This window comes from Lolium rigidum, chromosome 7 (assembly GCF_022539505.1).
Source record: "Lolium rigidum isolate FL_2022 chromosome 7, APGP_CSIRO_Lrig_0.1, whole genome shotgun sequence".
Taxonomy (NCBI): domain Eukaryota; kingdom Viridiplantae; phylum Streptophyta; class Magnoliopsida; order Poales; family Poaceae; genus Lolium; species Lolium rigidum.
Window position 1 is genome coordinate 185,637,451 of NC_061514.1, and position 11,311 is coordinate 185,648,761.

At 43.9% G+C, this 11,311-nt stretch overlaps 1 protein-coding gene and 2 long non-coding RNA genes across 8 annotated transcripts; 1 reads left to right on the forward strand and 2 right to left on the reverse strand.

Moving 5' to 3' along the window:
• Positions 1–875: 875 nt before the first annotated feature.
• LOC124677011 lies at positions 876–1,957 on the reverse strand. The gene is made up of 3 exons (XR_006993913.1): positions 1,693–1,957; positions 1,189–1,275; positions 876–1,012 (listed from the first exon to the last, which is right to left on the reverse strand). It is a non-coding gene; the product is annotated as an uncharacterized LOC124677011 (long non-coding RNA).
• Positions 1,958–3,454: 1,497 nt separating this feature from the next.
• Positions 3,455–6,382, reverse strand: LOC124677010. 6 transcript variants are annotated; one of them, XR_006993912.1, is made up of 8 exons: positions 6,330–6,382; positions 5,948–6,158; positions 5,643–5,726; positions 5,072–5,154; positions 4,865–4,928; positions 4,672–4,757; positions 4,329–4,397; positions 3,675–3,947 (listed from the first exon to the last, which is right to left on the reverse strand). It is a non-coding gene; the product is annotated as an uncharacterized LOC124677010 (long non-coding RNA). The 6 variants fall into 6 exon arrangements; XR_006993909.1 differs by having other exon boundaries at positions 5,903–6,158; XR_006993911.1 differs by having other exon boundaries at positions 5,984–6,158; positions 6,330–6,375.
• Positions 6,383–7,820: 1,438 nt separating this feature from the next.
• On the forward strand, positions 7,821–10,615 carry LOC124676809 (putative xyloglucan glycosyltransferase 10). The gene is made up of 5 exons (XM_047212837.1): positions 7,821–8,543; positions 8,665–8,973; positions 9,072–9,362; positions 9,464–9,577; positions 9,925–10,615. The coding sequence occupies exons 1-5, from the start codon at positions 7,821–7,823 to the stop codon at positions 10,540–10,542; spliced, it is 2,055 nt and encodes a 684-aa protein (XP_047068793.1). The 3' UTR covers positions 10,543–10,615.
• The last annotated feature ends 696 nt before the right edge of the window (positions 10,616–11,311 follow it).

Genomic DNA, 11,311 nt, shown 5'->3' on the forward strand with positions numbered 1-11,311 from the left:
GTGAGTAAAACATCTAAACAGGGACAAGTTCTTACCAAACTCCAACTGAAAAAGCAATGAACCTTGACGGCGATACGGCTGAACAATTTTTTAGCTTATCTCCATCCCATTTGAAATGAACACATTCACACTGTTTTTTTATCTAACACGGAATGGAACAAAGGAGCGTCAGAATCAACTTCCAGCTGATATTCAAAAATATAATTCCAAGAAAGGACTTCACTTGTCCTTCTAAACCCAATAAAATATAATGTTTTTTTTTATCTAACACTGTCAATATACTGAGTGTAAAGACAACCATAATCAAGAAGTAATTTACAATGTAGAATCCAAAAATGAAGATGGGACAAATGCACATAAGGGAGAGCACCTGTGCCGGTAGAAAAACCATTTTCATTACCCCTCTACCCATAAGGAAACACACGCTTTCAGCTTCAGCATGTAAAACAAGCATATATATACCTGGAAGAAAATGCGCAGCGGGCAAGTTGGTGATGCCAAAAGAACAATGATAGAAAAATGATATACAAAGAAAAACTGACACTTGTGCATACACATACACCTAAATTTCAGAAAACAACATATGTATGTTATATTCGTGTGAGATATACTACTTTGTCTTTATTAGAGCAATTAATCTACTGCACCACATCAACTCTAGACAAAGAAAAATCTACCATATTTCATTATACAGTCTGACCCATCATCTGATTAAAATAATAGTATGTTCAAGCCGATCACCACAATGTGAAATAACTGAATTTGACAATATTAAATTAGGATAATGATACAAACAGATCAATGCAGACTTTAAAAGCAAGCACGGACAAAAGCGCAGAGACATGCCTACCCGCATAATTAGGTACTATATACCATGAATAAGAATTACTTTTGTCGGCTTTTAGACCATCATCCCATGACCGCCGCTAGTGTGTGTGTGTTTCGCAACCATTGCGAGGGAATCCAGCACTTGCTCTTAGCTTGGATTAGATGGCCGTAGATACTGCCCATCCTGCTTACTTAGAAAAGATAAGGCTTTAATAGTTTGCAATATTTTCTCTGGTAACATATATAACTTGCTAGGGTAAGATGACCATGCAAGTGAAGCAAATAACCAGGATCATATCTTTTTGGGTTACCATATAGTTGAATAGTACAAAACGACAAATAAGTTAATAATAAACTTACCATATAATATCTCAGCCAAAACTCTTAGTTCAGACCGAGCCAATCTACTGCTGCCCATTGCAGCCATTAATCTATTCTCAGTGCAAGCTGCCAAGAATACACCGGGCTCTTGATGAAACCAATAACAAACTAAGGTATCAAAAAAATATAGAAGGCTGACGGTTATCTACTGAAAAAGGAATCTATATGAGAAGTGACATCTTTATAGTGAAAATGGCTGTTGCATAACAAATAATCACAGAAAATTGTGTTTCTTGCAAAAATGATACCCCCATACAGAAAAGGCAACGGACCATTTTCTTGCGGCTGTTCTTTTATGTCAAAAAGCAAGCTAAGCTTTTCTTATCCTATGAAACTCCGCAACTAAAATTAAAGCTTGTGGCATTCACATTTATCACACCACTGAATCCAATACGCTAGTTACAGTCATATAACAAAGCCATACAAACCCAAAACTACCAGCCAAGTTCATCGAGCAATTAGTGTGTGCAAAGAAAAGTGTACCTAATTTCTGTTGGGGGATGTGGCAGCCAGCATGTAGGGCTCCAAGTATCCCAGTTTATCGGTTCCAGTGTAGAGATCTGTAGCGCCTTGGAGTTGAGCAAGGACTCCACACAACTGAGGTACTGCCTACTGTTCAGGGTCGCCATACAGTACAAAACAAAGAGAAATTTGGATTAAAAGCTTAGAAACATGGAAGGACTGCAAGATTTTTTTTGAACAAAGAGAATAGTACCAGAGTTCTACTTTTGGCATTCAGATGGTAGTTATAACTTATATACCTCAAGGTACTTAAATGTAGTTGCAAGATAATGTGGGATGCAGTGTGGAAATTGATGTTTTCACTCTCCTATGACAATTTCTCTTGAATCATGACCATCACTTGTCCTATTACAATTTTGCTTAATGAATCAAAGAGAGGAAAAAATGTTTTTTGCACGTTCTTCCTATAAAAAATGCTAGAACCTCTTAGCCATCACGACACTGAAACATACCCCAGAGCTGAAACTAAAGCCACGACATGACTAACCTTGGTTTAGAGAAATCCAACAGCTGCATCTTAAATTCTAGAAGCCATCTAGATCTTCCTTGATTTAAAGAAATCCAAGTCACCTAGAGCTGTAATTGGACAATCATCCTCTCGTGTAGTGTTTCTGCGGCTCCATTTGAACCGAAAAGGAAGATGTTTGCGTATTTTTATTCCCTATCAATAACCTGAGTGGGCTGCCTTTAAATGTTTATCATAATTAAGAAAGAACACTGATTAGAGCCCTAGAAACCTGAGCTGACTACCTACACAAATAGAAAATAAAATCACTGCTTGTGAATTCGTGTAACTGTGAATAATAAGATACAAAAATCTTACACAAAGCTAAAACATTATTCCGGAGGATGAAAATAAGCATATGCTAAGTAATTTAGCTGGGAAGAACGCCAACCAAAAGTAAGAATGAGTGAACTATTTCTCTCTTTTCCACAGCATGCGCATACAACCAAAAACTTATGGTATTATAGGTAGAAGAGAACACAGTTATCTGAAACACAACATAATGGGCAGTATGAGACTTTAACGTACATCATAGCAAGATGAAGATGTGCATGTTTCTGTTGCTCCCTTTAAATATAAAAAATGGTTTAATAGCACCACATACGTTGACAAAACATCATAATAGATGAGGTAAAATCAAACAAAACAATCATCTCGCTTGCTATGAAGGTTTCACAACACTAAATAGTATATATCAGTAAACCAGCCACTCGAAATGGATACAATGAAATTAACTATAGCACAAAGCAGAACAGTTGGTATAGCTTCAAACAAATCACTTTAGAGCTGTGGCATGAAAACTAAGCTACGTAAATGGACGGGCGTATATATTTCTTATGATTTTATTTACCTAAGTCAGAATAAAACATGTAGAGAAGTTGATCCCATTTTCTTTACCTTCTTTTCACCTCTTTGGCACTTCAAACGTGAGCTATCAAGAAAAGCCATCAGCTAAGCTCCATCCATGGAGTTCAGGAAAGCAACCTGGAAATCTAGACCCATGAAGTCACATTACGCAAGTCCATCAGATAAGATGTAAACTGAAAGTGCACAAGTCAGAGGGAAAGGTTGAGAATAAAATTAAATTATGTTTTCGAATCGCTCACGATTTTGCAATGCCTTTTTCTTATATATTTGTGTCAAAAGTACGAGGTGGAGATAAAATGCAACACATAGCCATCGACATAATATTATGACCGTGGTAAACAGGGGTAGATAAAACTAATAAGCACGTGGTTACATAGTAGAAGCTTGTGCTTATCAACACAAACAAGCATGTAAGATGCAAAACAGGGAAGGGCAAAATTCATAAATAGGCTGTATGAGCATATTAGCAATTACCTGCTCATAAGAAGAGGATGAAATCAAAGTGCTGGATCTTTCAATTGCCAGTACCAACACGGTAGTTCCATCTCAGCTATTAGTTTTCAAGCTGAATGTTTGAATCAAATATAACATAAACCAACATCTCTAATCTACCATAGCACAAACTAACACATGTAAAAGACAAAAGAGCATACACATTAAATCTAATAAATCGTATCTCTCCAATGGCAAGAAAGGCATCCAGTCCACCGCAGCAAACAACCACTACAACTTGATAGAACAGGTTACCTGTGGGCAAAACGTTTGTCACCACAAAAACTTCGAAAACAGCATCGAAACCTTGTTGTGTGGAGCAAATCCCACACCTTCATATACACGAAGAGATCTGGAGTTCCATGTCATCCATAAGCAAATATTTGACCATTTGAATCACAAATAATATAGTTTCAGTTAGGAACAAGTCATGAGTAATTTGCAAATTTTCAGTTGAAGAACTGAACCAGTACCTTCATTTATCTCATATTCATAGTTGCTTATGCTCATACAAATATACCAAGCAGAGAATGTATGCGTCGTGTAAATTAACCTGCAGGTTTACTATGCAAAACTTTATGTTTGCATTCCTGTGTTTTATGCTAATTAAACATTTTTCTTTCTTAACACTGATCATTCTATTGTAAATTAGAACAAGTTATAGTAGAGTAGATAAGAGAGACATAGCAAAGAGAATTAATTTAGTAGTAATGCCATAAGTTCAGAGCATTACCTGTAGCATGTAAAGCAGATCAAGTATGATTAATTAAATTATTATTCATGTAGAAAAAGAAACCTGCATCTGCATGAACAAGAAAAATAAAATTCAGAACACTGCACAAAGTTCTTCCAAATTCTCACATTCAGAAATACACGGATGCATTCACTTGTCAACCAAGCAAACTGTAATATATCAATTTTTACTCATAGATAACGAAACAGGGGAACAACCTTGCAAATGTATTCTGACACCCAAATATGTATGAGTGCTCAGTAAGGTTCCTACTAATACACAAGCAAATGCAACAATACAAAAGCCCTAACTGTGAGTAAATGCAAAACACATCCCATGGTACCTGGGAATCACATTGATTGTAAAATTTAGAAAACTTCCCAAAGTTGCTTCGCATTCTCACATTCAGAAATACACGGATGCATTTATCTGTCGACCAAGCAAAACGCAATATATCAATTTCACTCATAGATAATGAAATCATTCATTATAGCTTTCGCAATGCCAAAGTCAATTAGTTTCAGAGATCTCCTCACAAGCACAAAATTGGCAGGCTTCAGATCGGAGTGTACTATCCATTTCCTCTATGTATCGTATTGCCTGCTTCAAGCATTTATAAAAACAAAAAAAAAGGGAAAGTTGAGAATGTGCTCGAATGTTTGAAATTCAGAATACAAATATTGTGTTTCAGCATATTAATAATGCAAGTGCCGATCTTGCAAATAATAAATAAATGCACATACCTTTAGTGCACAATATAAGTTGTTAGATCAAAATTACTGAGCATACATGATACATGCATCTTGAAAAGAACATTGTTCCCTGTCTGAAAACCACATGCAACAGAAACATCATTTTCTTTTTTTCTTCTTCTTTAGAAACGTAATAATTTATAGACACAAATAAATAACAGTGGGGAATCTAAAAAACATTAATATTGTTTGATTATGCTCATCTCATTCTTCAAGGTAAAATTAAGAACCTACACAGAGATAAATCATATGCCTGGGATAACTCGACCAATTATAACAGAGAGTGCTAAACTTTACAATACAAATTGATCAACAATATAACTATGACAAAGTGAGGTTTGACTCCCAATTTATGTCATTTGAGAGCTCAGATCTTGTATTGGTTCAGGATACCTTACACACAAAAAAAAAAAACAGATGGTATTATAGATCAGATCTGCATGGCAAAGTTGTACCATCATGAGTAGAAGTTGTAGCTAGAAAAGCCAGTCACATCTGCATTAAAATCATCCTAAATTTATATTGATATATATATCTAGTAAATTTATCAAAGAACACTCACACAGAAAACAGAAACCTCTTCGAGTGCTTCATGATACTCATACAGAGTTGACTGCCAAAAAGCAATTTTAGATTTCGCCTGCAACTGCAGAGAACACTAATTTGAGTTAATTTGGTAGGGTATATAGAATAAAATACGAATGCAAGAATTCAGTTCTGGACATCAAAAAATGCACAAGAGATTGTTGTGTGCAGCAAGAATTCAGTTCTAGACACTACTAAAGCTGAACAGATGAGGCAAAATCACCGAGCCAATCTCACACTTAGATACTCCATGGAAAGCCTAGGACATATTATACCATTTACATTTAGAGAATAATTCCAACTCGTGGAAATAATAACCATTTGCTGCACGCCTAATATGTTCTTGGCTGAAGAATTGTAGCCCATTTTCCTCAAACGAAGTGTCCGTATTTGTTGGTCATTTGTGTAGACCTATGGGCATACCACCGACGCTCCGCAACAATCAGTCCTCGCCACATCAATCTGCATCCTCACTCGACTGGTGTTCTCAACACTACAACAAAACAAGAGTGCAAAGGCTTGCAGTAATCACATCTCATAGCTCAAAACAGCCCCTGGAAATTCCAACCAAACAATCCATTGCTGACCCATTTGGAAACCAATGTCTGAAAGTACAAGTAAAAGAGAAGGAAAAGAAGAAGAGAATAAATGTAAAGAAGCTCACATGCACAAAAGCTTTCTTTGCAGATCCGTGATACCTCTGGTAAACAACCCCTAAAAATTTCAACCAAACAATCCATTGCTGAACCATTTGGAAGCAAATGTCTGAAAATACAAATAAAAGAGAGGAAAAGAAAGAAGAGAATAAATGTAAAGAAACTCACCTGCACAAAAGCTTTCTTTGCAGATCCGTGATACCTCCGGTGGCTGCAGGAACATGGAGATCATGTGGGAGAGAAAAAGACAAGAGGAAATAGAGACGAGAGGAGGAGGAGGAGGAGGAGGAGGAACCTGCAGGCCCTCTTCAAAGAAGAGGCAGAGGAGGACAGACCAAGGTGGAGGAGGCCAGCAGTCCAGCACGACCCGTCCAGATCTGGGCACGAATCGGCTGTGTACCTCGGCAGGTCGTCTTCATCTCCATCCCACCCGGCGACCGACGTTCCTTGAGGTGCTCTTGGTAGTCCATCCGCCGTCCGTGCGGCGACCACCGGGAGCTCAAGCGAGGTGCTGGGGGCGCCGCGAGCGCACGTCGACGGCCTGGTGGCGCCCTTCCCGCGAGCCTCGTCGTCGTGCTCGGCGGCCCCTCGTCTCGCGCCGTCCTCCCTGCTTCCTCCTCCCAACCGCGCGACCAGCGCCGCTGCTCGCACGCCTCCGAGAGACCGCATCCATCTCGTGGCCGCCGCCCCTCTGTCGATTGGGGAGAAGAGGAGATTGGCCAGGGATTGGCGGAGGTGGGCGGCGGCTCATGGGGATAGGCTAGGGTTCCTACAGGCATGAGGGATTGGGGGAGGAGACAGCGACGGGATTGGGAGAGATGACGCTCGGGAGGGGATTGGCAGGCCACCGAAGGAAAGGACCAAACTACCCCGCGCGGACAAGATATTTTGCCTGGCCGGTGAGACGAGCGCGACCCAGAAACGACCCACAGAGACTGACGCGTGGACCCAACCGACCGTAGGACCCAAACGCAGCCAGATGCGGGTAGATAACGGCCATCGCATGGCTTTCGCTAGCGGGAGGCGCTGCAGAAACCGACGGCTGAGATTGATTTTCGGCCAGCCTCTGTAAAAATCGGACGGTTCACGTGCTTAGATCGCTGTGAGAGCCCCATGGGGGTGCAACAATCATACCTTTAGATCTCTCCTTCCTCTGATACTCTGCAGCTCTCCCTCCATCTGAGACGTGTTGAGCTGTTCTCCTCTCACACACTCTCTCTCTCTCATTCACTTGTCAGTTCTCACTCATCGTCATCTCTTCTCGACTTCTCCCCATTCTGGAGCTCCGCACTGCCATTTGCGTCGCACAGACTGGAGTGGGGGTTGTGGGCGAGATCGAGCGGCATTGGAGCTGGAGGTAGAGCTTTGGTGCTCAAAAGGTGGAGAGCCCCAGGAATAGTGTGTGTGTGCAGTGAGCAGAGAGACCAGGGTTTGCTATTTTGGGAAGAGGAAAGGTGTGAGCTCCGCCTGGTGGTGTGGGGGGAGTTGGCTGGCCGTTGATGGCGCCGTGGAGCGGCTTGTGGGCCGGCCTTGCCGGCGGCGACGCCTACCGCGGCACGCCGGTCATCGTCAAGATGGAGAATCCCAACTGGTCCATTTCCGAGGTCGACGGTGGCGAGGATTTCTTGCCCGGAGCAGGCGGGCGGCGGCGGAGGGGGAAGAACGCGAAGCAGATCACGTGGGTGCTGCTCCTGAAGGCCCACCGCGCCGCCGGTTGCCTGGCGTGGCTTGCCTCCGCCGCAGTCACGCTCGGCTGCGCCGCGCGGCGCCGCGTCGCCGCTGGGCGGACGGACTCCGATGCCAACCAGGGGGAATGCGAGGGCGAGGAGGAGGAGGCGGCCCACGCGGTGCGGCGGTCCCGGTTCTACGCGTTCATCAAAGCCTGTCTCCTGATGTCCGTTTTCCTCCTCGCCGTCGAGGTCGCCGCCCACTCCAACGGCCGGGGGGCCCTCGCCGTCTTCGCTGCCTCGTTCTACGCGTCGTGGGTACGCGTCCGCGCCGCCTACTTGGCCCCGCCGCTCCAGCTCCTCGCCGACGCCTGCGTCGTGCTCTTCCTTGTCCAGAGCGCCGACCGGCTCGTCCAGAGCCTTGGCTGCTTCTACATCCTGCTCAAGCGCATCAAGCCCAAGCCCATCTCTCCAGCATTGCCCGATGCGGAGGACCCCGACGCCGGCTATTACCCAATGGTGCTCGTCCAGATACCAATGTGCAACGAGAAAGAGGTTCGCACCATTGCATTGCCACCATGCCACCACCTACAATCGTCAATTGCCCCCACAGTTTCAATCTTTTCACAGAAGATTCAGATGTTTGATCATGATAGCCATCTTCTGTTCCGTTCAGGTGTATCAGCAGTCGATTGCGGCGGTCTGCAACTTAGATTGGCCAAGGTCCAGCCTCCTTGTACAGGTGCTGGACGACTCCGATGACCCGACAACGCAGGCGTTGATCAAAGAGGAGGTGGAGAAGTGGCGGCAGAACGGGGCGCGCATTGTGTACCGCCACCGTGTGCTTAGGGAGGGCTACAAGGCCGGCAACCTCAAGTCGGCAATGACCTGCAGCTATGTCAAGGACTATGAGTATGTCGCCATCTTTGATGCCGATTTCCAGCCGTACCCTGACTTCCTGAAGCGAACCGTGCCACATTTTAAGGTAGCATATATAGGCTGGAATTCAGTTGTTGAATCATGTGATTGTGTGGGTTTGAGTGATTTTAAATTCTCAACTCTTGCATTGGGTGGTGGCTTCAGGACAATGAGGATCTGGGCCTTGTTCAAGCCAGATGGTCATTTGTGAACAAGGACGAGAACCTATTGACACGCTTGCAGAACATTAACTTGTGCTTCCACTTTGAGGTGGAGCAGCAGGTGAACGGTGTGTTCATCAACTTCTTCGGGTTCAATGGCACAGCTGGGGTGTGGAGGATCAAGGCCCTGGAGGACTCAGGAGGGTGGATGGAGCGAACAACGGTGGAGGACATGGACATTGCTGTCCGTGCACACCTGAAGGGCTGGAAGTTTGTCTTTCTGAACGATGTCGAGGTGCATCTCGTGTCCACTTGCTTATAGATTATTTTGCTACATTGTTGGTAGTGAGTAGAATTAAATATCTTATGCTATTTTTTGTGTCAATCTTTGTGCAGTGCCAATGTGAATTACCAGAGTCATACGAGGCTTACCGGAAGCAACAGCACCGGTGGCATTCGGGGCCAATGCAGCTGTTTAGGTTATGCTTGCTGGACATCATTCGATGCAAGGTATTGCTAAGTGCTCTATAACTAGTGCATAATTATAGAGATAGCTGTTCTGCGATTAGAAATGTTACCAAGAACTTAAATATCTACTATCGTGTTTAACTCTTGCAGATACTTTTTCTAGATTTTTTGTGTCTGCATACGTGTAATATTATGTGCATCTGTCTGTTACTAAGGTTTTCTTATAGAACAAGAACCTAAATGCATGCCATTGTGTATGTTGCCCGCTCAAGGTTCTTGTTTTCGATTCCGCTGGCTATCCCTTAATTCTTAGATAATATTATCCTTTGCCAAAGATAACAATGTACTTCCTTACCGTGTCTAACGGCAACTAAATTTTGTTATGGCAGATTGCATTCTGGAAGAAGGCCAACCTGATATTTCTTTTCTTCCTGCTCCGCAAGCTCATCTTGCCTTTCTATTCGTTCACGCTCTTCTGTATCATCCTCCCAATGACAATGTTTGTGCCTGAAGCTGAGCTTCCCAATTGGGTCGTGTGCTACATCCCTGCGCTGATGTCCTTCTTAAACATCGTCCCCGCACCGAAATCGTTCCCATTTATCATCCCATACCTTCTCTTCGAGAACACCATGTCTGTAACCAAGTTCAATGCCATGATCTCCGGGCTGTTCCAGCTGGGAAGCGCATACGAGTGGGTCGTGACCAAGAAATCAGGTCGATCGTCAGAGGGTGATCTCACTGCCTCGGCGCCAAAGGGGCTGAAGCAACTAAAGGCTGGCTCCATGCCAGTCATTGACGCAGTAATCAAGGAGAAATCCAATCCCAAAGAGAAGCCCAAGAAGTACAACCGAATATACAAGAAGGAGCTTGCCCTCTCACTGCTTCTCCTTACCGCTGCCGCTCGGAGCTTGCTGTCGAAACAAGGGATCCACTTCTACTTCCTGCTGTTCCAGGGCATCTCGTTCTTGCTGGTCGGACTCGACCTCATTGGCGAGGACATCAAATAAACAGACTGTAGCGTAGACATAGAGGGTAAATTGTTTTCTAACCAACAACCTACGGACCGTGTATGTGCTTACACCTTCTGTCATCGAGGAGCGTAGGAGCTAGGAACTGGAAGGTCCGGAAGCGAAAATGTGTGGCTCTGTGCAGTTAGCGGGTTCTTAGAACAGTGTATGTAGATTGTGTGTAGATCCTTTTCGAAAAAGGTTATGTGTAGATATATGTTGTAGCAATCACCTTCTTGGCCTGTGAATCTTCCTAACTGTTGCAGGCCATTCATATTCTTTTGTAACATGTATGTCGTTAATGTTCAGGCTGGAATTTACATCCGAATTTTAGACCCCTTCCAGATTCCCAACCTTGTTTCAGGTGTGCTGATATATGCATCTGTTTGTACCTGGCCTGCTTGACTGGGCAAACACTGATGACATTCTGACCAGAACGGCCACATGGATAGGCAGAAACCATGCTACATTTCTGCGTCGTCTCAAATTTCCACTCTACAGGGTAACTGGTACAACTACTTTGTTGTTGCAACGCTCGCAGCGCCTCTAACCTCCCGCCTGGCAGCACACCTCCCTCCCCTTGGAAGCACCTCATTCACACCGCTTCCCATGGCAGCACGGTCGCCGTTTGCAGCACCTCCACTGGCCGCTAGGAGCATTGGAGGATGCCGCTGGCAGCAACGCCGCCGCCCGCTGGGTGAAGTGCAATCTGCCGCTGGCAGCAACACCATCCACCGCTGGGAGCTAGGCTGGCCAGGTTTGGTAGTGT

Excerpts from the sequence above, each read along its gene's own strand:
- LOC124676809 (XM_047212837.1), top strand. The coding sequence starts at position 7,821 with ATGGCGCCGTGGAGCGGCTTGTGGGCCGGCCTTGCCGGCGGCGACGCC. Across the intron at positions 8,974-9,071 it reads GAACCGTGCCACATTTTAAG|GACAATGAGGATCTGGGCCT; the intron begins GTAGCATATATA and ends TGGTGGCTTCAG. Across the intron at positions 9,363-9,463 it reads TCTTTCTGAACGATGTCGAG|TGCCAATGTGAATTACCAGA; the intron begins GTGCATCTCGTG and ends ATCTTTGTGCAG.